General features: G+C 47.2%; 1 protein-coding gene across 3 annotated transcripts in view; it reads right to left on the bottom strand.

Moving 5' to 3' along the window:
* Nucleotides 1–27,568, bottom strand: part of Rasgef1b (RasGEF domain family member 1B) — a 353,191-nt gene that overhangs the window by 9,692 nt on the left and 315,931 nt on the right. Inside the window, exons 1-9 of one of the 3 annotated variants that reach the window (XM_032916958.1) lie at nucleotides 23,509–23,656; nucleotides 14,002–14,184; nucleotides 12,189–12,311; nucleotides 11,605–11,742; nucleotides 5,062–5,277; nucleotides 4,556–4,630; nucleotides 2,966–3,061; nucleotides 2,757–2,859; nucleotides 459–538 (exon numbers count right to left, since the gene is read on the bottom strand). In XM_032916958.1, coding sequence (XP_032772849.1) covers nucleotides 459–538; nucleotides 2,757–2,859; nucleotides 2,966–3,061; nucleotides 4,556–4,630; nucleotides 5,062–5,277; nucleotides 11,605–11,742; nucleotides 12,189–12,311; nucleotides 14,002–14,178 — 1,008 coding nt within the window. In that variant the 5' untranslated portion in view covers nucleotides 14,179–14,184; nucleotides 23,509–23,656. Of the gene's footprint in view, nucleotides 1–458; nucleotides 539–2,756; nucleotides 2,860–2,965; nucleotides 3,062–4,555; nucleotides 4,631–5,061; nucleotides 5,278–11,604; nucleotides 11,743–12,188; nucleotides 12,312–14,001; nucleotides 14,185–23,508; nucleotides 23,657–27,568 lie in introns of those variants that run through there. The other 2 variants (XM_032916957.1, XM_032916956.1) reach the window with 2 other exon arrangements.

Genomic DNA, 27,568 nt, shown 5'->3' on the forward strand with positions numbered 1-27,568 from the left:
CTACATGGGAATGGCTGTTTGGATTAACCAACTTTGCTCAAAGACTGGTGAATGGATGAGCAGTCTAAGGAGATAAAAACAGTGTAGCGGTACAAAAGGCAAAGCAGACCCCTCTAAGGTTCAGGACCCCAGTTCTACTCTGGCATATAAAATTATGTGACCGAGACGTCAGCATTTCTTCTATCAATTACTCTAAAATGTCTACCTCTGTTATAAAAGGACCTGCCCCAAACCAGCTTTTCTTTGCCCTACTCCAGTCTGAGTCCCTTTCCTACCTCCAGGTCCAAGAGCCTTTGTCTTTGATGGCGCTATCTGATGGAGAAGCTGCATCGTGCCGCTGAATTCCCTCTGCCTGGTGCCTTGCTATCTATCCCAGGCTGCCCTAAAACTCAGCCTCCTGAGTGCCGGTATCATGGGCATGCTCTGTCAGTTAACACTAAGTCATCCCTCTCACATACCTCAAGAATGTCGAACTTCGCGGTCTTCACTTTGGCCCAGGTTTTCTTAAGTCGCGAGACCGGACTCATGTTCATACCAGCTTCCCGTTTAAAACGGCCGTGAAGGGAAGAGAATAGAAACACGGATGTAAGAAGTCACTGTAGCTTGCACTCCTGTAACGCGCAGGTTACTAAGCACTGGCAACTGGGTTCTCCGACTAGTAGTAACAGCCTCCGATTTTACGGCATTTCCTGGCTGGCTTTTCCTCAGCTCGGGAGCAGTACAGCTATGAACTGGGCTAGGAACATTTCTTGGGGTCATACTGGAGGGCCGTGACCCTGCCATGTTGTCACATGTGAACAGCCAGGATAACTACAGAAACAAAGGGTCCTGACTACAACCCTTTAACAGCTGACGTGTAGATGCTGACGGTTGTATGATTTGGGTTTCCTGAGGCAGGCCCTCATGTAGTTCAGATTGGTCTGGACTTTTCTCTAGAATTAAGACTTGCCTTCCAGCCCCTTGTTTTTCAGTCTCCCGTGCGATAGGACGAAAGGTGTAAGACACCACGTCTGACACGATGCTAAAGTTTGAGTTTATATTATATTCGTGTTGGAAATTCTTTTTTTCTTTTTTTTTGCAATCACTTCGAAATATCAGAATTCTAGCTCATTGGCCGTTAGAAGACAAAATGGGGCTGTTGGTGACTGGGCCACAGGTTATTTGCCGACCTGTTTCCTGTTACCTAACCTGTCACGCATGCGTGGTGTCCTATTATTTCCTCACATTCCTTCAAGAATAAGCTAAGTTCCAGGCTGGGTCATTTTCCCAGTGTTCTCCGGTTGCCTCAGTAGCAGAGATCATACCAATGTGGCTCCTTGGGCCATACTCATCCCATGATGCCACACTGCCTGTCTCAGGGAAAACCTGTATGCTACAGCTATTTGGTACCCCACTGCCATGGAAAAGGAGTCCCCGCGGACCTAAATGAGTACACATATTCATCTCCTGCCACCAACAGTTCTGTGTTTAATAACTTTAAGAGATTTCTAATTGAGGCAAAACACAGACACAGACCTTAAATGTTCAATGTGACTGATCTGATAGGTACACAAAGTCATGTATCTCTATCCCAATCAAGTTATGACAGAACTTTCTATCACCAGACAGCTCCTTTGGAACCACTTCTGGTCAGTCTCCACCTCCTCCAGAAATGGCAACAGTGGTCAAGGGTCACCTATCGCCAGGCATTAGTTAGCTTTGTCTAGTCTAGACCCTTCATGTGAGGGATCCCACTTGTCCTGCCTGACCTGGGAAAGGTTCAGCAGCTCTTTACCGCTCCAGAGTATTTCTCGTATGATTATGCCACGGTTTGTTCAGTCATCTACTTGCAGACGGGGCATTTGGGCTCTTTCTAAGCTGGGGCTTAGGAATAAGGCTTCACTTACAATGCTGGCACAAATCTTTCTGTGGGCGCACTCACTTTTTATGGGGCAAATGTGCCAGTGTTGGAACTTGTAGATTACAAGGTAGGTTTCCGATTAGCTTTATAAGAAAATGCCAGTTGCTAAAGCCACAAAACTATTCAAACTCCCCCTGTCCCTGTATAACACATTCCACACACCCCTTGCCCTGGACAATATTAGGTACAACTGGTTTTGATTATTTTAAGTTGCTATTCTGGTGAGATGGTCTTTCACGACGACCTTTGTGCATTTCTGATGACCCTTTTATATACTAAGCATCCCCTGGCTATTTATCTAGTGGGACTGTATGGTTCTGTATGGGTTATGGGTACAAGCTCTTTGTTGGCTGTGTTAGTATCTTGTTCCACACTACCGCTTGCCTTGGCACTTTCTAATTGGTAGAGGAAGAAAAATCAAGTCCTCCTCTATCACTGAGGATGTCAGCCTTTCAGATACCTGGATTGGATGACCGCTCTATCCACAGTGGGTCAAACATAGTCAGCATTTTAACGGGGGGAACAAAGGCTGTCCTCAGGCTAATGCTTATGAAATGGTAAGAGTTCACCTCAGGTGAGGCCATTTCCATAATGCTTGGTATACAAGCTGCCCAGATACCACTAGAAATCTTTGATTTAGACACGTGTTTCAGTCCTCAGCTTCTACATTTAATTGAGCACGAATGAACTAAAGACATCGAATGAAGTCAAGCTCATAAAGGGCAGATTATATGAACTTGTACTAATTTGGGTTCATAAAGCATTCTGAATGCTCCAGAATGAGACATATTTTCAGTGGATACATTTCGCAAGCCCCAAGAAACCAGTATCCTCACGCGCGCACACGAATACTCACAGATGATTGCCATCAAGGAGTTGAAGTTTCCTATGTTGAAACACTCTCGAGCCACGTCGATGAAATACTCGATCATCCTCGCTCGGTGTTTCTTCTTCACAGGCTGTAAGGAAAACACTATGAGCAGACAGGAACCCAACACAGGGGCCCAACAGACAGAAAGGAAGCAGGAAAACTGGATTTGAGGGGGGGAAAATGCATCATCTCACCATGCAGATTTCCGTGGCAACCAAGTAGCTTAGCCGATTAAACCACTCTACGTAAGCTTCTAAGTTCCGTGTTTTCTTCCGTTCACTGTAGCAATTCTGCAGAGGAAGCAAAGGGGAGAGATGAGGTGCGTGAACGCACACTGATCGCGTGCACTAAAGTGCCCCTCCTTCCTTCCCAAGAAATGACGTTACTCCAGGCAGCGCATGCCCTCGGACCCTCAATTCCGAAGAAGTGTTTGCTGGTTACTACTTTTAACTGTCAACCCAACAAGCTAGAATCACAAGGGAAGGGCAAGTTTGTGAGGGGCTGTCTTGAATGTCAATGGATGTGGGAAGGCCCAGTCCCCTGAGGGCAGCCCATTTCCTCCAGGCAGGAGCACTGAACAGCACGGCAGAGAAGCACTTGTGTCAGCAGGCCTGGCTGTGCTTGTTTCTCTCTGCTCCTTTTTCTCCCTTTAAAGGTCAGAGTTTTATTTCTGAGGAAGCAGTCACTTTTAGAGAGAACTACATAAGAAAGCAAAAATGTCATGCTCCCTTCACCCTAGGAGTAAACCAGGGCATACAATTCTTAAACCCTGACATGTTTCTCTTTGCTCTTGACTGGAACGTGACTAGCCGCTTGGGTTCCAACCTTGATTTGGCCTGGAATCTGGAACTGTGAGTCAAACGAGCCCTTTCCCCCTGAGTTACTTAGTATCAGGGTGTTTGATCACAGCCACAGAAACGGAACTGGAGCACGGCTTCATCCTCAAACAACCTTGGGCTGCCCATACCAACTGGTATCGGCACAGCAAGGAGAGGCTAAGAGGGAAAGGAACTAGAAACCCCTCTTCTAACAGGAAGATGGGAAGACAGGATTTTGGAGCGCCATTTACCCGAAGATAATGAAAAACTACATCATCATGCTTTTGAGTAGGGTGAATGCCCCCGCTGTTCTAGGAGTTCAAGGACAAGCTTGGAGAGGATCATTAATCCTCTTTCCTTCCTTTCAGAAGACAAACAAAACAGTCCACCAGCTTCCTATTGAAAAACACAGTCTCCACTTCCCATACTGAGGGGAGCCCGTCCAAGGCGGGAAACAGCTGTTGGCTTGTCTCCCAGAGAGACTCCAAGAGTGGATGTAGCAGCTACAGAGGGACTAGCAATTCAAGATGCTTCTAGGGGCTCACTCTAGAAGGGGGAATATGCTCACATGTTCACGAAATGTACATTGCACGTCCAGCACCATGTTCTTTACACACCTGCAGATTCACTTACACGTGTGCACAAAGGGGCCAGACCAACAAGAGCGTGGCTGTGCAGGCTGGATGTGCTTCCTGCCTCTCCTGCCCCTGAGGCTGAATCACAGGCAGGCCCGTTCTCTTTGGTTTTCTTTCCGTCCTAATCTGTTTAAACCATTAAGCGCTTATCTTCTTCTTTCACCAACACCGTGTCTGCTTGCCAGGAAGGGCTTATTAAATTCCCCAATAAGGAGGAAGTGATGGGGTGAGACTATTATAAAGGCACTCACAGACCCAGCCCAAGAAATAGTACAACGAACCACAAAACGGGGGATGAAAAACACCAAGCAAACAACTTGGTACCGATTACCTTATCATTGTCCAAAGGGTCCTTCTGCACAAACGCCTGAACGAACTCTTCTGGGCCAATGTAATTGAGTCTCTCCTGAAATAAAAGCCAGCAAGATTAAAGAGACTGAGAAAAAAAACATGCTCACTTCCCTCCCTTAATTCTGCCACTACCTCGAGTCTCTTAAAGCAGATTATGAATGAGCTTTGAACCCTGAATACTTTTCATCCGCTTCAAGATGGGAAGAGAGGCATCTCTCTCCTTAGGTCAATGTTTCACAAGACATTTGAAGAATGAAAGGAATAACAGGGAAATAACAGGAGAGTGACTGGGGGCAGACGATAAGGAGGGTCAGTAAACTTTGCTTTTCCCATCTTGTTTAGTATGTGTTTATGAGTAAATTCCCAGGATCCAAATGCTAGCTCTAGATGTTTCGTGGATGTTTCCCCTTCGTGTTACCCTGACCTCTCTCCTGACATGACTATCAGCAAGCAGCCTGGTTGCCAGAGCAAACGACAGTGCCTCACCAGCTCAATGTGAGTCAGCTGCTGGGCCAACGTGTAAGGGTCGCTGCAGACGGTCATGATGTCCCGCTGTATGGACTGGGGCTTGGCCTTTAGGACCGTGAGCCGGTCTGTGGCCGTGGAGCTGAGTTTGGCCAGGACTTCCTCGTACTGGCTCAGGGCCGCGAGTTTTCGGATCAGACACTGCATCATCTGCTGGACATTCTTCCGGTACGTCTGCTGGGAAGTAAGAGAAGAACGGCATTCTTACTCTGCATATCCTGCTCCGGGCGCCTCAGGCACCCCACCCCGCCTTCACATGCGCTGAGCTCTATCAGATAAAAACCACCTAGGTTTATTGACTCGTTCTCTCAGGTTGCTTTTGAAGATACAACTCGGGCCGGGCCTTGACAACACCTCAGAAACTTCAGTTAAGCCATCGAGGTGATCCAGTGTAATAAACACTCCTAAAGCGTGCTCTAGTGGAACTGTCCCTGTTCACTTACGTTAGACTAAAGCTGCATGGGCCTCAAGGCAGATCACTGTCTCTCCAAGTCACCTCCACGTGGCTTCTCCATGCCTATAATTTCCAGCCTTGTTTCTGCCAAGTGCACGGCGGCTATGTGACCAAGAACTCGCCACTGCTGTCCACCCCACCTTCCCGACCTTTCACATCTAATGTGGGATTGCGTATTTGCTCTCGTCACTTGACCTCTCTTGACTCATGTCCATTCCCTCCCATGCACGCGTCAGTACTGATGTTCACCATCACTCTTTCGCAGGGCAGCTCCCGCCACAATGCTAGTACCAGATGCCACCTCACTCATGACTGAGCCATGCTACACTCGTGACCCTTAGGAGACGTTAATTACAAAGGTATTTCCTGAATTATTGGTAAATGTCAACTTCTTACCTTTTAAAACACTCGTTAAAGCAAAGAAATGACTTCCCAGTCAACCCACCCACCCTTCCTTCCTTCTGTCCTTCCTTCTGTCTTGCTTCTTTCCTTCCTTCCTTCCTTCCTTCCTTCCTTCCTTCCTTCCTTCCTTCCTTCCTTCCTTCCAGTGTACTTATTTGATATGGAGTTATTCTGGTCTTTCTTCTCCAGCCTCCAACTGCTAATAGCGACCATCCTTCGAGGTAAATTATGGTGCTCATGTTGGCAAGAGCCATGCAGACTGACCCAGTGCCAGCTGGGCACTTAGGCTCCACAGAAGGACGGACCCAGGGAGTCTAGAGTTGCGGGCAAGCCTATGCTTCTGCCTCACTGGCTTTTTAAAAGGTGCCTGGTAGCATCTGCCAAGATTTGACATTTGGAAATTGTAAACCTAAAAAGACACATTTTTTTTTCCTAATTTGGCTTAGAGTATGAAAAAAAAAACAAAAAACAAAAAACAACCCAGTAGATGTGTACAAATCTGAAAATGGCCAATTCTCAAGTAGGTGAGAGTTAAGAACAAGCAGGGCCTTCTCCATCTTTTTCTTCTCTACCTGGAAATGACAGCCCTTAAATATGCCCATTATTAGTAACAGTTGAAGCGGAGGGTGGGGGGTTCACCAGAGGTGAGTTCGATACTCACCAGAGATCAGTGAGAAGCAGTCTCAAACGAATAAACAAGCACTGTCCGCCCCAGGGAAAACAAAAAACCAAAACCAAACAAAACTTTAAACAATCTATCTCCCACCGAGGACTAGGGCTGGAAGTTGATATTTATCTGGTAATGTATTTCTCACTCAAAGAAAAAGGGGTCTTCCTTTGGCATCCAAACTTCTCCAGACTAAGTAATGTGCTATTTCACACCCATCCCCACCTCACCTTCTCTAGCGACCGTGAGATATACCGGAACTAACTGGTGACGTTTGCTTCTGTCTTCTCTACCAAATGTCCTTATAAATGCCTACGTGCATGTCCCTACTTCTTAAAGTTATGCAATCGACCCCAGTATACTGCCCTCCTTGAGACACTTGGCTGCATCATGTGTCATCCTGAGTAGAAAACATGTTACATTTTCACAGTCATTACAACTTATTTACAGGGGCTGGAGAGATGGCTTAGTGGTTAGGGCACTGGCTGCTCTTCCAGAGGACCCAGGTTCAATTCCCAGCAACCACACGGCAGCTCCAGGAGTTCTAACACCTTCATACAGATACACATGCAGGCAAAACACCAAAGCACATGAACAACAACAACAAAACCTATCCACAAGAGTAAGCCACAACTGTCATTACTAACATAGAAAGCATAGTTTGCTGTGGAGAAGGGACATATTGGTCAAAATTTTCTGAAGAATCAAAAAATTTCTATACAAAAACTGAATTCTCTAAACCCACCGTCCTATGGGTGTGTGTACCCATGTATACATCTAAGCCAAGGAGGCATTCTGGAAGGTACACACGCATCTGAAACCACTTGGTGCTATTCACAGGAGCGGGACTGGCATTTTTTACTTTGTTTGAACGTTCTTATTTGATAGACCATATTCCTACACTGCTTCATTTACTGTAAATAAAGCGAAAGCCAGTCCAGTGTTCCTTCCAAATGGAAGGGACTCGTGTAAAAAGGTTCCTTTCCACTCGGAAAAGTGAAAACTCATCTTTAAAGCGTGCATTATCTTACATCCTGCATGCGCCCTTCTGCATCTCATGCCCAACCTCCCGACCTTCTCAGGGTCCCTATCACAAGGGACTTTGGGTGGAAATGGTCACTTTTCTACTGGTCACCACCTGAGGGTCCCAGCAGAAAAAAAAAGCAGTGGCTGAGTAGCACAGCCTGCAGCGTGGGGCAGGTTTCTGACTGAGCTGGGATGAGACGTAGTCTGGGCAGCACACCGCAAAAACGCCTCACGTGATTCCGACAGGCGGCAATGGGTACGAAGCAGAGCTCTCCTGAAAGTCTGTCAGGTGAAAGACTGTGTTCTCCACTTTAAAAAAAAAAAAAATGTTATCTTTGGGAAGGGTGGAGGAACTGCAGGTCACAGAGAGCAAAGAGCAACAGCGAAGAGAACGCAAAAAAGTACACAACGGGCGTATTGAATCGGTGGGGGAGAGAGAGGGAGAGGGGGTACTGTGAGCCTTTTCAAAGCTTCCTGCTTCCGTCTGATTCCATTTGAGGAGTCGGGTTCTGTGAAGTTGAGCATGCTTCGTCACTGAGTCATGCGTTGCTAAATATGTGCTTGTTCTCCTTTGTACCTTCAGCTGCCAGCGCCAGTAATTACCTGGCAAATAAAGGCTGAAGCCCTGATTGCAAAGACCAGCCCCTTAAGGGAGGGAAATTGCCCACCGCCCACTCTGGCCGTTTGTCATGAAATTCAATCATTAGTTTCATTTTGCGTTTCTTCTAGGAAAGTCTTAATAAACTACTTCATCTGGGGCAGGTCCCCAGGGGAGAAGCACATTAGGACAAATCATGTGGAACTGTCCTAGCAGATGACTAAATTATACATAGGGCGCACCTGGACTTACTGATTGCCAAAGAATAAAATCCCCTGAAGTCAGAGGCAAGAAGCAACAGGTCCCAATTCAAACCCAGGCTTTTTCCTCTGGGAGGAATAATGTTTCCCCATTCTCGTAATTGACTGACTTGCTTGTTCCTTCATTTATTCATCCACCCACCTACCATCCATCCATCCATCTGTCCATCCATCTGTCCATCCACCATCCATCCACCATCCATCCATCCGTCCATCCATCCACCCACCATCCATCCATCCGTCCATCCATCCATCCATCCACCATCCATCCGTCAGTCCACCCATCGATCCACCATCTATCCATCCATCCACTATAATTTACCCATCCATCTATCCATCCATCCATTCAACCATCCACCCAACCATCCAACCATCCAACCATCCATCCATCTATCCATCCATCCATCCATCCATCCATCCACCCATCCATCCATCCCTTCAAATATACTGGGAACCAAGTACCTGCCCAGCATCAGATAGGAATTAAATCATCGTGAACAAAGTGAGCATAAACTGGAGTCCAAAAGAGGAACAAACAATGAGCTACAAATCCCAGAGTGCCAGGAAACGAAATGCATGCAAGTCAAGGGTGGGAGGGTCTGTGACGGGAGTTGCGGGAGGTCTCTCTGAGAAGAGAGATTTAGGCAGGGAGAGTAGGGAGCCCGCCAAGACTATAAAGCACAGCAGGGCCTTTAGCGCATTAGCACAAGGCACTTAGTGTCATGATTCATGGAATGAGAAGGGAGGAGGAACTCAGGGGACGAGCCAGAGCACACCCAAATCAAGCAACTGTTATGTGCAGAGCCAATTCCTAAATTCTGAATAAAAGCAGCCAAGAAATGGCAGCGTCCCAGAAGCCCTGGCCAGTGAAGGCAGACACGGCCTCCAACTACCTGAGTTCAGAGTACTCCCTGGTAAGTCTCGTTCACCTAGCAGTAATGCCTGTGCCATACCTCTCTCAAAGCCAGCTGACCCTCACGCTGTCAACACAAGAGTGTCCATGAGAGATGTCTCCATTCCCCCAGGCCCTGAAGCTCCGCCTTGTTGATAAAGACCAGATCTCAGTTGGCAAACACATAGAAAGGACCACCTATTTTTTTAGTTTCCATGATAAGAAAGACCAAATGCCATCAATTTAGCATTTTCTTTTTTTCTTTTTTTTTTTTTTTTTTTGAGCTGGGGACCGAACCCAGGGCCTTGAGCTTCCTAGGCAAGCGCTCTACCACTGAGCTAAATCCCCAACCCCAATTTAGCATTTTCAAATCACTGCATTTTGTCTTTAAAATAATAATAATAATAATAATAATAACAACAACAACAACAACAATAATAACAATAACAACAAAAACCAGGTGTTCCTTCTTTGGGAAGAAACGAGTTTAGAAGCAACTTCTAGTCCCGATCTCTAAAAAGCAAAAGAGAAGAGCTCGGCCGGCAGCATCAACAGCTCCGTATAATTGAACGGAACTGAAAAATTGACTGGGACTCAGATCTTGGCCTCAGAGAAGATAAGCCCTGGGATGGCACTCCTCCTTTGACCAGTTTGTCATGAGCCAAAGCCACCAAGCCAACACTGGCCCTGCCAAGCAACCAGCGGCAGCCATCCCTAACATTGGCCCTGCCAGCGGCGGCCATCCCTAACAGAGCGCTTATGGCAAACTGCACTGTTGGCCATTCACTTTTGCGGGTGTCTGTCTACATAACCTCATTCACATCAGGAAAAACCAAAGACAGACAAACGGACCAGGAGAGTCCCAGCCAGTGGTGCGTTCCACGTGACGTCATAAAGGAAGCCTGAACTCTTGGGTTGAACACCATGCGAGAGAGCTAAGTGCTCCTAAGAGATGTTTTTGCCTCCTGTCACGGATCTTAGGTTAGGAGAATGGTGGTAAGACAGAGTGACAGGACTCAGGGCAGGTGTCTTGAGCTGTTACGTCTGCAGCACAGAGCTCAGAGAACCACTTCCTATGGAGGCCCAGCACATCTTCCCACCACTGAGACACTGCTCACTGCCTGGTGCCTAGGCTACCTCTTGCTAGGTGACAGCATTACATCCGTGCCAAACTTGTTCCCAGAAACTTATCTGCCACACGGAAACTACAAAGCTATCCTTGCCCAACAAGCTTCAACACACAAAGCTAGCCCTCCGGGCCTGCTTCAAATAACCTCGAATCCATTGAAGCTGGTTAGCGCCTGCCTGCCTATCAAAGGCTCAGTTGGGGGAAGTGATATTTATGGAGTATGACCTAAGAGACTTTGAATCTCCACTTATTCTGGGTCCTACCCTTGAAGCAACTTCTGGCACCAGAATACCTGGGTTGTTTCCTGCCTGCCACCCCCAGCCCCAGGAATCACTTTTGCTAATTACACAACAGTGCACCCTCTCTCTTTTATCAAAGGGCGTTCACTGTAGACACTGTGAGAGGAGCGTTATGCCTCCTACACGAAATCCCTCCACGGAAGGCTTTGTTTTCTGTTGTTTCTCTTGTACGTCATCACACTGCCTTATGTCTGCTTGGCAAACGTCCTACCGGCCTCAAATTTCTAAGTCTTTCATTTAATGCCCGGAATAATTAGTATGTTTTTTCCCCTCCTCTGACATCTGTAAACAGCTGTATTTTTCCTTTTATCAGGAACTTACAAACCACCGCGGTCCTTGGCAGCTACACCCACACTAAACACCGGCATGTGTGTTTTCCCCTCCACAGCCTGGACTGTCTATTTCTAATTACGAGTTAATATGCTATTTAGCTGTGTCTACTCTAAGTGTGGGCAGACACACAGAGATTAATAGGTGAGCTGGGTCAAACCTTTGTAGAAGACAGGCTGAAGGGCAATAAAATCAAAACACACCTGGCACCATGAGCTAACAGGAACAACGCCCCCAAATAACCATAGAAAACTGCAGATCACACTCATCAAAGTGGATTGGAGTCATTGTCCCCCACCCAACCCGCCAAAAGGCCATTGTAGGCTAGGTAGAGGGCTGTCCAAAGTCAAAAACAAAAAGGCATCGCTGAGTTCTGCGGCAATCCAGCCCCGGTCCCACCAGGCTTCATCTAAGCACCGGTGGCTTTCCTAAACTTCAGTGACCAACCTCCTCGCCACTGGCCATCCTGTGCGCCAAGTCCTTAAGGTTCCGCATCATTCTCTCATCCCGGAAGTCATAAGGAAACGTTTCTGTCCACTCTGTCAAGAGTTGAAGAATTTTAGGTGCAATTTTCCTCGTCTGGTTCTGGGGGAGAAAAGGAAACCTTCGTCAGAGAGATCCATCACCTCGGTCTGCATTAAATAAACAACCAAGTAACCGGGGTCGCTGGCTGGCGTCTAATGCTACAAACTCTCTGGGTTGGGAGAGGCAACACCAAGTGCTGTCCAAGAAACGTGAGACTGAGGGTCCTCTGTGACTTTCCTACTGTCCTTTGGTTCATTTTATCCTTATTCTGCAGTCCTGGGAATCTAACCCAGGGCCCTGTGCTCAGGAGCTAAGTGGTCTATCAACAAAACCACTTCTTGAGCCCTACTCCATGATCTCCACACCATTCCCAGTTCCATATGCACGGTCATGGCGCCATTTAGGTGCATCAGTCTGGGGCTGGGCTAGGGTTACTCATGGAGATCGCAAAACCTAAGCCAGAGCTAGCCGATCTGATGGAAATGGCCATTTAAGTGTCGCCTTACCTTATCACCGTCCCCCTCGCTCAGCCGCTGGTGCTCAACGCACAAGTGGCAAACCTTGGCCATGAGTTCGTAGGGATGCATGAACAACCGGGAGCTTAGCAGGAAGGTGAATATGTATGTCCTCTGAAAGAAGGGGAAAAGAAGAGTCGTCACTGTCACCATCTCCCCGAGCTCCTTCCAACCCTGCGTATCCTAATCTTCTTCTACGCCAAGTGAACAGGCTGCGGGTGGGGGTAAACGCCTGCCGGTAAAACAGGGCAACATCGTTTTCCCCCCACCAACGCCTAATCCTTTCCCCTAAGGCACACTAAAAGTATCAGGATAAATTCTCCTCCTGGAATCATCCACAGGGCACTTCCTCACCGGTCCCCGGGAACCAGGATGTAACTCATTTTCCAGTGTAATCAAAACGAGTGAAATTCATCCCTGAGAGGCAAGACTGCCTTAAATATGTTGCCCACATCGAATAAGGTTACGTGTCCACGTATCATCTACCATGATCAATAAAAAACAAACAAACAAACAAAACCAAACAATCACCCCACTCCCATTCAGTCAAGCATTTCCCAGAGTGTTCAGCTCAGAACACCCAGTATTTGTATCGCGACATTCGAAGGCTGAGTGGCTCACTCAAGGCTAAGCAGCTGGATGAAAGGCAGAATAGCACGATCTACCTTTCTTTGGCCACACCGTCTCCGGAGAAGCCGGTAAGGAAGCAGTGCTTGTTTGTTCTAACAGTTTCAGGTTCTCAGAGGAATTCCATGAATTGTTTGCTTCCCCCGCCCCTCCTTACGCACCTTCAGTGCTTCATAAACACTTACAGCACTGAACAAGGGGTTCCTTTTACTTTTGATAACGAGGTTCCCCTGGGTGGGAGCATATTTGAAAATGCTCTGTAATGAATCACGTCGAGATAGCTCAGCAAGGAACCTCATGGTGAATTACCATGGGCGGAGGGGTTGGGGATTTGGCTCAGTGGTAGAGCGCTTGCCTAGGAAGCGCAAGGTCCTGGGTTCAATCCCCAGCCCCCCCCAAAAAAAAAAAAAAAAAAAGGAATTACCATGGGCGGGCGCACGCTCTCCTTTGAGCAACAAGGTTATTATTGTATTTATAAAAACTAATAAGTGTGCTCTCTAGGTATTTCCACGAACTCGCTATCAATAACTGCTACTTAGGAACTCAACCTCCGTGTCCTTCTGAATTCAGACGCGGGAGGGGAGGGGGGAACTCGCTTGGCCCAGACAGGAAACCAAGGAGTAAATATATGGTGTTGACCTTTGACCTCTGCCTCCCCTCCTGCCTCTTGGAACAAAGACCGAGATAACACACACTGGGTTTCCTAGCTTACAACGTGCTTTATAGGCTTATCAAGAGAAAGCCAAGCCAGGCCAACGGCACCTGATGGCCAATCTATAAATCACCACATCCGGGTGTAACATCTCTTTCTGTAAACTGTCCCCAGTTACATTAATGTCATATTATCAGAGCATCCAATCCTCTCTCTGATAGCGTTTTTTTATTCACACAGCAAGATGCAGGCATGGAGTAAGTCTGTGGGCATCGCTCCACGGAGGCTGCCTAAAATGAGGCGGAGGACCTAAACAGAGACGGACAGGGAGACTTTACCGCAATCCCATCCATCCCCAGGCTCCGCGTGGTCTTAGAACCTTTTCAATAATCGCTACGTATTTTCTTCTTCGAGAAAACTCTTAGCGACCTAGGTAATGGCACAGCAGAGTCTGGGGTCCCTGTGCAGTGCACTGCAGCTTGTAATCCGTACATTGGTGGGTTTTACGGGAACCGGGATACCTACATCAGGATAGTAGTCCACATTGGGCACCAAGTGTTGGATGAGCGCTTCCAGGGACCCAGAAAGGAGGTTATTGTCGTGGTAGTTCAGGCCCCCACAGCTGTCCTCTGAAGGCTGGTAGACGTTCCGGTTGTAACCGCTGCTGTCAAACATTGCTGAGAAGGGAGGTGTCTGAGGCATACTTTCCTAAGAGGGAGACAAAAACAAGAAACCACGGTGATCGGTGACATGCAGCATGAAGAGGTAAGATTTCGGCAGTAATTTTTATAACGGAAGACAGGCAAGGTAAGAGAACAATATGACACACCATCGGAAGCACGGAGGGCCGAACTGCCGTTCCACACTCGCGCATACGTTCAATTGACTATGAAACCCCTAGATCCACCCGGAGCCATTTTCCCACTCATGACTTTACGGTCACTTGTGAACAGGCACACAGGAACCAGACTCCAGCCGCTTGATGTCACTGGGTCAAGGGTTTTCAAGTCAAGACTTCACCAGGACGAATTAGACAAAACCTAAGGAAACTCCGAGGGGAGGGGCGCTGGACATGGAGGAATCTCAAAGGTGAAGCTGCGAAGACTGGAATCTGCAAGGGACCTAACCGAAGTGCGTGGTTTGTGTCTTTGTCTGTGTGCGTCTTGCGTGTGTATTTATGCTTGCGCATGTCCACAGACTTGAGGCTGGTCCCCATCTTTACTAGAACATCCGATAGTTATTTGACCTTTGCTCCTCTCATCAAATCTGGGGTTTGGGGTGCTGTGTGTGTAGCATGTGCAAAGCCTCTGACTTTGAGGAGGAGACACTTTATGTCTAAGAACAAAGAGTACTGCCCAGCCTGGATAAGTTGCTCTTGCCCATTGGTGTGTTTTGTCATTCACAAAGCCCAGTCAGACGCTGCTCTCTGCAGGCCAGGAGCCATTAAGTTATTACTTGGATTTCAGGGGACCTAGAGTGGGGCCTGTGAGAGGACTCAGGTTTCTGGCTATGCGTCTAGACATTAGAGGCCTTCAGGACTTGTGAAACCAGGGGATTCAGAGCTGAAGGAAAGCCAAATGCTGTGCCCAGGACAGAAGTGTGGCTCAGGGCTGACTGGGAGCAAGGGGGTGCAGGAGGACACAACCTGAGCTAATCCTTCTTTTCAAGAGGCTGGAAGGTATTTGCATCTCAATGAGGGGGATGAAGCTCAGTCCTCCCACAGCATCTGTCCCACCTAGGGGTGTGGGGCTTAGCTAGGAGCCTCATAACATGGTGGGGTGGTGCGTGGTGTTGAGTGGGTGACGCGAAGGGATGGGGTGTTGGAAAAAAGTCTATAAAGCCAATGTGACAAACAAAAAGAGCACTTAGGAAAAGCAAGAATCAAGAATGATATAAAGATACAGATGTGCTGGGCGTGGTGGTGCACACCTTTAGCCTGAGCGCTCTGGAGGCAGAGGCAGGCAGGTCTCTGTGAGTTCAAGGCCAGCCTGGTCTACAGAGTGAGTTCCAGGACAGCCAGGGCTGGGTAGAGAGACCTCCCCTCAAAAAGACAGGAAGATAGAAAAAAGCTTCATGGTATGATCTTGTGCCCAATAGAAACCAAACAGTTCGATGTCCTAGAGCCCCTTCCCCTGGTGACTGTCACACAGCATCCTTCACACACAGAATAAAGGATAAGACCCCCTGCCCCCCGCCCCAGAAAACGAGCTTTTCTACCCAGAACCGTGAAGTTCCCTTGCTATTTCTTTCGCTTGTTATTGAGACGAATCTACTCAGATATCTCTGGGAGACGCTTAACCAGGGCTTGAGAACCCAGAGACAGCAGGAAAGTGATAAACACTCTTAAGAGCCACAGAAACCGTCTGTTTCAAGAGGCAGAAACTAGGTCTCCTTTCAAACTGCGGTCAGTCAGAGGTAGTCACACAGAGGATCGGGGTGAGCCTGGAGGATTCGGAGGCCGAGTAGGACCCAGGGAAGACGGTCATAGAATAAATAAGCAGTGCGCCCTCACAGCCGGATCCAAACTCCTGTTTCTATGAATGTGACCTAGGACTCAGGAAGGTGAACTCAAGTGACCTTTATTCCTCCCAGAAGCCAGCACAGAGAGAGAATTTCTGAAAGCTCCATAAAAAAACCAAAAGTGGTAGAAATAGGAAGAAGGTGATGTTGACAACTGGGACATGTGGGAGCAGAATAAACTGGTTCGGTTGATAGTTATTATGAGATAACACAGCATTGTATAGTGAATGGCACCCAGGCTCAATGATATACAGAGGTATTTTCTTGTATTTACAGATTGCTAGCAAAAGAAAAAATAAATCAGTGAGCCAAATGACAATAGAAAGATCACGGGACATAGTGTCCACCAGGCATCCTTGAGGGTCGCTAGCTCGCAGCCAAGCCTGGCTTTCTCTGAAAGACTAACACAACACATAACCACAGAGCCAGCCAAGGGGTGCAGAACAGACTGCTGGGAAACTTGGTCTGTGTGCCTAAGAAGACGGGCCGCGCGGCGTGGTTCCTCAAGCGCTGTCAGTACCGTGCTCTACAGAAATAGCCCGTGTTTGTTCAACAACGCTCGGACTCCACATCTGGGCCTTGAGTTGTATTTGCTTCGGGTCTGGAGTTGAAGACCGAGGGCCAGATGACGAAGTGAGATTCCAAAACTTGAGCGTATAAAAGCACTCGGGTAAATCCCGGCTTGATGTATAGCTAAATCAAACGCCAAGAGTTAATTCCCTTGAGAAAGAGACTTGAGACGTGTGGAAACGGACTATTCAAATCACCACTTAACATAAATGGTAGAAAGTAGCTGGAAAATAACTCTTACTCTAGAGAGTCTCATTTCTAAGCTGGTTGCTTGGAAGTCAACACACATTCACAGACCTCTTTCCTCTCCCCCACTGCCCTTCCTCACATGAATACCCTGGTGTGTCTGCATGTATATTAATGGAGCTCCTGTCCAGTACAGGGAGCTGTCCTGTACGGAACCTACATATCATATGCCTATTCCAAAGCAAGAGGATAGGGTGGATCAATTGGCAGAGAACCTTCCTGGAACACATTTAGGACCTGTTGGAGAGGGTTCTAATGCTTTTGATTCAATTGGGAACCTGCATGTCCAAATGCCAAAGGTCCTTGTCCCCAATTGGTTTACGATCAATCCATAAAGATGCCAATGGCCAATGGCTGGGTGTGGGGCAGGACCCTTAGGGTTGCACCAGCTGGGGTGCAGAGAGGAATGGGGGAGCATCACCAGGATGCGGTGGGAGACGAAGAAGAGAAGCTGCAGGAGAGAGAGCCAGTGAGCCATGTGAGATTCAGGGTAAGTGGACACTGGCCACTTTCCTGATTGGGCCTGGGGTAGCCGGGGAAGGTTTAAGGGTGCCCAGCCTTTGAGGTAGCCAAGGCATTTTAAAAATAAGCTTGTGTGTGTGTGTGTGTGTGTGTGTGTGTGTGTGTGTGTGTGTGTGTTTAGGGGGCATACCAATTCAACTGAGTTAAAGATAATACAAGAATGACTGTCTTTGAGGCAGAGTTCCTGAAACAGGCCCCCGGCTCCTAATGGGGCATCACTCTGGGTAGTCAGCATAGCAAGACAACGGGAAACATATTTTTATTTTATAAAACAATAAACTAGACTAAAGGAAAAGAAATCTTTCTGGCCACTGAGATTGACCCACAGATTATAAATTATGCTGGAAAAGTTTCTAGGAGGAATGAGACATACCCAAGCCAGGCAGAGAAGATGACTATTCCTTCTTGAAATTGATTTGGTAAGCTGAACCCAGCTGCCAGACATCTTACAGGGGCTGTTAATTTGGGCACAAAAATAGATCATGTTCTTCCAAGGACCCTGAGGAAGTTTGGCCTGACATTGATCCCTGAGCGAGGGAGCAGGCTGCGGGTGATTTACAGGATGAATGAATCTGAAAGGCATGCCTAATGGCTTTAGACCAATCAAAGCTCCAGATGAAAAGCCGTCCTTCTGAACGGCAGACTGTGTTTGAACTGGCAACCGCTTCTGCACGACGTTATTTATGACGAAGCAGGTGCACGGGGATGATTTCAGGTGGTAACTCAACGTGGAAAAGAGACTGCGGTGCAGATGGGCGTGGAGAGACATCAAAAACCATCCCTTACTTCTGTGGCAGACGACGCTTTGCGGATCTTCCCTAGAACAGCAGTCAGCGTCTCCTTCACTCTCAAGAGAAAGACAGAAATCTTTTCTGCTCCACGTCATAACAGGACCAGGTGTTTACAACCCAAGGCTCTACACTGATTACAGTGTTTCAGCAGCAGCCTAAACGCTAGACAAGTGTCCAAATTTAAGTAACTAGGCAAAGATCTCCTTCTCTCAGCTAAACCTTAAAAGCGCGTTTGTTTAGTGGGAAGAGATTTCATTTAATACCTGGAGCTCGACCTTTCTCCATTCCTGTCTGGACTCCAAAGGAACCCCACACCTTGCATATTTAACAACTCTCTGCTTTCTCAGTTGACACTGCAGACACTGGGTAAAAAGCTCCTGAATCCTTCCAGCTAATGTTCCAGACTGACAGCTTCCTTTCGGTGACAACAGGCTCAGGAATGCAGACTGACCAAAGATCCAGGTGACAGCAGATGTAAGCCCAGGCGAAAGGCCAGTCAAGTTTCTGAGGCTACCTGAAGCACAGTGTATTCTAAGCCTGGAAGTGTTGAGATGGTTATCTTCTCCCTCCTTTCCACAGACTGAAAGCCTTTTTAGCAGAGACTGCAGACAGCATCTGTGGAACCTGCAGGCAGGCTACGCCTCCACTAACCCTTCTTAGAAAACAGGTATTTTGTTAAGAAGGCAGCTGAGAACAGAGAGCAGTGTGCACGGACACAACCCCACAGTGTACAGCTTTTCGAACTGAGTCCAAGTGGTCTACAGGGTTCCTAGTTTAGGAAGGAAGATTACTTATTTAAACGTTTGTAATTAATGTATATGTGGGGTGGTACCCGAGGAGGCCAGAAGAGGGCGTCAGATCCTCTGGAACTGGGGTTATAGGTGCCTATGAGCCAACAGGGATGCTGGGAACTGGCCTGTTTTCCCTCTGCAAAGGAATGGGAGTGTTTCCTGATTCGTTACATGTCCCCCAACTCCCCACCCCTCACTGCTGACACGCACACGCACACGCACACACGCCAATTTACATTTTGCTTTATCAGGCCTTATGTTACCTAGATTTTTTTTTTTAACTAATCCCTAATTGGCGAAAGAATTCTGACTCAACAAGTTAACATTTTCAGTTGGAGGAAAAACATGATCTTTTTGTCATGGGATGGTGTTAGCAATTTATTAAAGCACAAAATGACATTTTGGTACATGGAAACTCTGAATAGGCCTGGAGTGTCATTGAAAACCTTCCTATGGTGTGTAGCAAGGGAAGCCGGGACACGCTGACTTCCTTCATGCCTTTAAAAGCCTTTTCTCCTCTACAGCGTCCTTGCAATTCTGGAGCTTAGCAGTAGGTGGCGCCCGGGTCCCTGTCTATGACAGAGCTGGTGCTTTCCAGCACTAACTGCTGGTTTACTAAAAACAAGGAAAGGGCAGCTACTGCATGGGGGATGTGAAGGTCTCAGCATAGGACTGGGCTTGGGGAACAAGTAAGTCATAAATTAGTGGACAGCGCCCCCACCGCTCCATTTCCTGATGTCCCAGATGCCCATCCGTGATGAGAATCAATTATTTCATTGAGAATAATAAGACTGATCTCCAAAAATCACCATTACCTAATCAAGTGTTGCCACAAGGGCTGGAATCCTAAGAGAATGGCCTCTTCTTCATTGTCTGATAGCCACCACAGGCTGCAGTGACTGTGTGACTTCACACTGGCTAGTGGGCTGGGGGTGGCTTGGTGGCACAGCTCTGGTGAAATAGGGAGTGGTTTGGTGGCATGGCTCTTAGCACAGCATGTACAAAGCCCTGGGTTTCACCTCAGCTCAAGAGAGAGGGACAGAGAGAAATAGAGGGGGAAAATAGACAACTGGGAAACCAGTACTTTTGTTCAACTTAAGCAAATTTGTTTAAATATCTCCATGTGGCTAGAAGCTGTCCTATTAAACAGAACAGATGAACTGCAGATTATGAAGGAATATACATAAAGCATCTCAGGGGGATAACTTCTATTAAAATATTTTATTTTTCTCTGTCTAACTCACTTCATTAGAGGAATGGTTCAATACTCAGTAGAGATATTTGTTAAAAGCCAAGATTATTTCTCTTTGTATTTTATTATGTAACATGATAAAGGGGACAATTTAATTTGGGGGGATGAAAACTATGGTTTTCTCCCTTCGATGTTTTTGTCTTTTAGACAAGTTGAAAAGGGCTAATGGGCTTAAAGTGTTTTCCTTTTTGCATGACTAAATCTTGTGGTGTCAGATCTCCACAACAGGGTGGTTCCCTAACATAATTTCTGTCAACTGGATCATTCCTAGGTATATATGCACTTTAAGAGAAAATAATAAATGCACAAGTCTATGAAAACACATTGGTAAAAGAGAAGGTGGTGTTTGGTTGACAAGAATGAGTTGGTAAGATAAAATGTTTTTCTGACCCCACCTTATTGATAATTAGTAACATTTTAAACATTCTCCTGATGAAGGAAAGGGAAAGACAAGTCAAGGAAACACTAACTGTCTATCTGCATTCACCTAAGAAAGAATGTTGCTCACCCCTGCCATTCCCAGTGCTCAGAAGACAACTGGGTATGCTGCCTTCACCCTGGCATGTTCCACTTCAGGGTGGATGGAGGAAAAGGTTGCAAGGAAATAAAGTAACTAGGACAGAAATACAAAGGCCCCATAAGCCATCTCCTTTAACTTCCTGTGTCCACTTCACAGATGTTACAGCTACATAAAGAAGGCAGGGGTCTCGATAGGTAGGGAGATGGTCCCCATCTGCCCAGCCTCATTTCCAGGGCAGAGGTCTGGCTAAGCCACTGCGGCCATCTTGGAATAAGCAATGCCTATACACATGTAATTTTTGTAGGTTTAAATGATGACCCAATAGAAGTATGGCCAACTGTATACAGTTATAAAGTTCTAGAAAAAATGACGGGAATGGAGACAGAGAATACTTAAATTCAATGACTACCCTCCCCCACCAAGACAATCGGCCAATGTGAAGACCTCACAGGATCTCTTTAAAGCGTTTTCATTGGTTTTCTAATAAATTCTGCCATCAGAACTAAGGTTCTCTTCGACCCTTGCTTGGGATTCCTGATTCTTCTTCCAGGCAAGACTGAGGACCTTCCTTTCCCTATCTCCTCCCTGGGTGTTCTCCTTGGAGGCCACCCAAATACTCCAAGTTCAGTTCTAGGAATCTCTGGAAAGTGAACAGGAGAGTCCCATGGTTTTCCATACGATACAAGGGACCCTGCCTGGCCTACGCAGGTCCAGTTGGCCCACATCTTTCTCTCTGTTTTCCTACCCATTCCCTTTAAGGAGTGGTTTCTAACTGGTTCACTTGGCCTACAGTTCTCTATTAAACAGTGGGGTTAATGTTATAAGAAGGAGACGTTAATGACAGTGAAAGGAATATTGTGTTAAACAATGAACACAGCAATACTTGGCTATATAGACTTAGGAATATATTAGATTAGATGCTAAGGGTAGGGAAAAGACAATACGGATACAGTCTGATGAGTATCTTTCCACAAGGCCAGGTGCGAAGCGTGGCCGCACAGACACAGTGTGCAGCACACGACAGCAAGCAAAGCTGAAGTAAATAAGTCCTAGGCCAGGATTCTTAGTAGTCAGAAGGGCTGGCACCTCCAGGAAAACAAAGGCTTGACGGACACAGGGAAGCGACTTGCTCAAGAGGCTGATGCTATCACACTTGCCAGCAAATCTGGTTGAAAGGGAAAAGCAGCCGGTACTGTTAGTGAGCCCTGACTTCTGTCAAAAGTGCCCGGGGTCCTCAGTGACTCAAACATGGCTCCCTGCCCCGACTAAAACTGTCATTAATGGATAACACTGTTTATCTGGCTGCCATTTTTCTTCTATGCATCTTTGACAGCCAAACATTTTTATTCCTTTTAAGAAATCAATTCTCCATGTGCTTTGAACCTCCTACGACCTGTTATTTCCCCCAAATCTTCAAATCAGCTACACGACTACCTTCTCTTTTTAAACCTCCTTGTTTAATCCTCTTCTCATAGGCTGACCACCCTGGTCACAACTATGCTCCAATTAAGGCACAGTCATCACACGCCACGCTCCAGCTACTGTGCTCATGAGGAAAGAGTAATTATTCACCATCTGAGTCTGACTGTGCCAGACATCAGTCAGGAGCTCGATAACCTTATTCCTGGATTCTTCCCCCTTTATCCTCTCGGCTCAAGACCCATCCTCCCCGTGAGACACCATCAGGGCTAAATATAGATCTACGCACACCAGCAGTTCCAGGCCATTGTCACATGGCGCTGCTGGACTCCTTGGAGACGCGTTCACCCAAACATACATACACAAGTATGCCTGCATATTTATCCGTATACACCAGACGCCCTGAATCCATCTGCAAACAGGCACATTTACATTCACAAGAGAAAACTGCAGCCTAGATGTTTTCCTCGTGCTGTTTACCACACTGTTCAAGAGAACACCTCCCTGCACCGTCAGAGCCTTAGCCACACTGTTTTGCCTGAACTGCACCAATTTGAATGGGGTAAGGTGACAAGCAACAGTCAAATCACTTACACACACACACACGCACACACACACACACACACACACAACACAGAGAGAGGGGAGGGGGATAAGGGGGACGGGGGCGAGCACACCTCCGTTTCGCGATAGCCCTTTTCTCTTACACTGTGCTGAAGTTGTTCCCGGGGGCTCTCCAATAAAGCTCTCCTTCACGCGCTCAGCCCACAAGGCTACCAGGTACCCCAAACCACGTTAGTATCACCCGGGCTAGTGTCCGAAGGCAACTTCCCTGGGTCACAAAACAAAACAAAAAACAGGCTACTTGTTCAAGTTTGCATGCGAGCCTGGGGAACACACAAGTCTTGTTTCCCTGTCTGCTCCTAAGAGTCAGACCTTAAATTATCAGGAAACTGCAGCAGAAATAAACAACTGCCTCAACACTCTGGAGCACCCTAGGAAACTAGCCAAAAAGTCATGGAAACAACCCAGGTGTGCACAGGAAGCTTAGAGGGAAAGCAAAAAGGATGAACGAGACTCCAACTCAGACAAACCCTCAACATCTAAGATCTCCAAACAGAAGGCCTGGCCCGGGCGAAGCGCAGCACGGCGTCCCCAGATCCCCGGGTCCCCAGGGCTCAGCTCCGCACCTGTTGGGAGCGCGGCAGCCCGGGGCACGGAAGCAGCAGGCGCAGGGACTCCTAGGTCTCTGGCTTCGCCTGCGCTCGCCGGCCAGGGATCTCCCGCCGCGCCGGGGCGCACTGGACAACCGGCGCCGTGCCGGAGCAGCGCCCGCGCAGCCCCGGGGCTCCGCGTAGCCCTCTCCCGCCATCCCGCCGCGGGGTCCCCTACAGCACCTACCCGCGCACAGCTCTGAGCCTCCACCTACTGGATGCCGTACCGAGGCGCCCCCAAGGAGAGCTCAGGACCAGGAAGGGTCGAACGCTGGAAGAAAGGAAAAACCCGCCGATCCAGTCGGGGTCCTTGTTTATACTGAAACTCCAGCTCGAGTCGCGCACACCCCCTTGCTGGGGAATGCCCGCCTCTTGCCGCAGGCCACGCCCCCACCACAGGCCACGCCCTCCCTACGCTGGCCAATCACGGCGCAGCTCTCCGCCCACACCGCCCTGCAGCGGGCGCTCGGGGACTTGCCTGGGTCCCCGCGGGTTGGGACTCCCGTGACGCTGCGGTCGTAGCCACCCACGCTGCAGAGGCTGGCTTGCTGGCGCAGCGGGTCTTGGCAGCCAGGGTTGGGCCCAGTCCGGCGCGCGTTTCCTCCTCCGTGCCGCTGCCCGCGGCTGTTTGTGCAGTCATGTGTCCCCGAGTGTGTATTCATTTGCCTTGTGTGCTCTACCTGTAAATACCGGCTCGACTCGTTGTACAGTATCTATTATCATAATTATGAGCTGAAGGTTACTGTCCGTGTAACTTTCGGAGGAGATCTGAGAGGAACCACGAAGCACTTGCTGAGTGCTGGGTATTGTAATAAACGCTGGGGGCACACTGGTAGCCGCAACCCGCTGGTCCCACAAGCTTAATGCTAAGTACACTGCCACTCAGTCCACATATGAAAATTACAGGTGTTAGAACTTCCGCAAAATGAAAGGAACGTACTGTAGTACGTAAGGCTGGTCTTCAGTGAAGGATGTTTTTAATCATTGTGACCACATACTTAAGGACACCATTGAATACTTGATAACGATTTCAGAAAGAAAACATTAGAATTCAAAACTCTACATGACAGGACAGAAAGGTAGGGGAAGAAGTTGAAATAAAGATACCCATGCGGGAAAATGTACAAGATCTGGAGACTTGGCAGCTGTGACCCTGAGTAAGAAAAGTAGGTTTTGTGAACTTTGGTTCATAGGTAAACACTGTAGGGCCATCCTATGGAGCTGTAATTGGCCTTATAAAAATGGAGCAATACGATCCCTGCCTGTCCTTCCCGGGATGGAAAGAGCCACGTTTAACCTTACGTGCGTTCATGTTCCTTGACTGTTCTTGGCTGGTCCCTGTATCTCCCCCACCCACTTCTTCACTATCCCATGCAGGCCTTCTACAGATGGGTCTCCCTAGACCCAGCGATTTATTCTAAAAAAAAAAAAAAAAAAAAAAAAAAAAAAAGCCTGAGCCTTCTGTCTAACTCTGGTGTTTGCACTGTGAAGGAGAATGGATTCAGACCGGAAACCATACTCAAGGTCCTACAGTTGTGGCTGAGCTTTCTATCCTGGGTCTATAAACAAGTAGACATACGACACTGGGCAAATCACACTCTCCCTGCTCAAGTAGCAAGAAACTAAAAGGGCTGGACTAAACCAGGATTTCTTAGAGGTGCCACCAGAAATGCCTTTGTGATGTCTGTGAGCTCTCAGACCACTGAGAAGGCAAACCCAACTTTCCGAAGTCTTTCCTGCTAAACAAAAGATAAAGTCCACTTTAGATTCCAAAACCTCTCGGGGCCCTTCTAGCTCCAATGTGACAATGTGGCTACACCTTAGGAAGAAGCCTGTCTCTATCACACAGACACCCGTGAAACCCTCCTCATGGTACTGCAGGCCTCTGAGACCCTGTTTACTCACATGGTGAATGGAAAGAACACTAACACACACACACACACACACACATACACACAACACACACACACACACACACAACACACGCAACTGATTAATACAAAAATGTAAATATTAGTAAACTCAACAGTCAGGTTGGGGCAAATAAAGTCCTCAGAGTAGAACCCCATTCCAGCGCTGAAGGATAGCGACCAGTGTTACACTTCTACTGTACAGGGACTGTACAGGTGTGTAAGGAAGTGTTGTTTTTCCTAAGCCTCTCCTAGTACTCAGGCACGCAAAAGTCTAGTCGTGAATGGTGCAAATCCAACTTCCTTTCTTTTTTGACACTTTCATTTCCAAAGGAAAACCCCAGCTTACATCATGCTATATTCAGAGCATTTTTAAAACCTATCTTTTGGGAACAATGATGCTATTGATTGACAGGTCCTATGAGTTATTCCCCTAGATGTCAATGTGAATCTCTTCCGTTATGCTCCCTTCAGCTTGTGACTTTTAAATAATTCACTTTGTTTTATTTATTACGACTGTATGTGTGGTGTGTATGTGTGCGTGTGTGTGTGTGTGTGTGTGTGTGTGTGTGTGTGTGTGTGTGTGTGTGTAAGCCTCAGGACAACTTTTGGAAGTTCCGTTCTGAGTTCTAGCAATGGAACACAAGGGTCAGGTTTCTATAGCAAGTGCTTTTACCTACTGAACCGTCATGCTGACCCAACTAACATGTTTTTTGCTTTCTTTCTTCTCTTTTAGATGTTGTGTGTGTGTGTGTATGTGTGTGTGTGTGTGTGTGTTTGTCTGTATGTGTGCTCCTGTGTGTGTACACGCACATAAGTTTGGGTCCCTACAAAGACCAGAAGACTCCATGCCCTGGAGCTAGAATTACAGGGGCTGTGAGCAGGGAGCTGTCTGACGTGGCTCCTGGAATTTAAACTCCTGTCCTTTGCAAAAGCAACAATCTCTCTTAAACACTGAGCCATCTCTCCAGCCCCTGAACTTCTATTTTTAATAATCTATCCAGGTTAGCATATATCTCTGTCATTGACTGCGTCTACGCACCGTTAAACCGTTTACCATAGCTGCACCACATCTGATTGTGTTGTGTTCAATCCACCACAAAGCCACGAGAGGCGGATACCATTAGATACATTGTAACAAGAGGGAATGAGGCTCAGTAAAATAAAGAAGATACACATCCTGAATCCAGCGCTCTTGTTCTTCCAGTTCCAGTAAGGTGCTAATCGCTCACGTGAGTTTGCAAAGGATGTTTAAAAGTCTAAGATGCATGCATTTAAGTCAGAAACAAGCTGTTTTCTTGCAACCCAATGTTTATTATTAACCTAAAACAGATACGGGTTTAATCCCATTAGTTATAACTTGCTACTTCGTTAAGGCATTTGAACCTTAAGTGAAAATGAAAACATGAACCATCTTCAAATATCAAACCGCCTGTGTTAAAACAAAACGAGGCACCAGAACATCGGTCAGGATCAAAGAAAGGAGTGAGGGAGAGCGCTAAAATGTCTGTGCAGTGCGAATACTGCAGCTATCCAAATTGGACCGGCAGCTCTTGCTTAGATCTCACTTTGTTCGTTGTTTTATTTTTGAGAATTTCATTCATGAGTATACTGTATTTATATTATTTCCACTTACCCTGGTTCCCCTTCCAACTTCTCCTGTCCCTCTAGCCTATATTCATGACCTGCTCTATAATTATTATAGAAGAATTATTATATTACATACAGAGAGAGGAGGGGGGAGAGGGAGAGAAATAATCTGTGGAATCCAATTAGCATGTATTTACAGCTGACCCTCAGGACTGGGAAACCTAATGAGAGGAAAACCAATCCTCCCTCCCTCCCTAGGCACTCAAGGACTGCCTGTAGATTTTCTTCTAGACTAGGGCCTTGGGACATTTTCCCCATCCCTGTTGACATATCCGTTTGTATGGTCTCCTATGGGTTGCCATAGTGTTGAGAGTGCACGGGTGCAGCCTTCCGGTCATGTAGAAGACAGTGTTCCACAGCAGCCATCTGGGTCCTCTAGCTCTTACAAGTTTTCTGTTTCCTCTTCCCCTATGGTCTCCACGCCTGATGCGAGGTGTCCCAGATGAGCTGGGAACCTCGTGATCACTCGTTGTTGCATTTTGGTCACTGGAGGATTTCTACCATAGCATTCATCTACCACAAACAAAGAAGTCTCTCTGATGAGGGTGAGGACTGGTAGTTAGTTATCTATGGGTATAAAGATAAATATTTAGCAAATGTTTGGAAGAAATATTAGCTGAGCAAAATAACTGTAGTTGGCTCTTCTCTAGAGTCTATGACTGCTCCAGACATGGGTTCTTGATTAGG

Source organism: Rattus rattus, chromosome 11 (genome assembly GCF_011064425.1).
Source record: "Rattus rattus isolate New Zealand chromosome 11, Rrattus_CSIRO_v1, whole genome shotgun sequence".
NCBI lineage: Eukaryota > Metazoa > Chordata > Mammalia > Rodentia > Muridae > Rattus > Rattus rattus.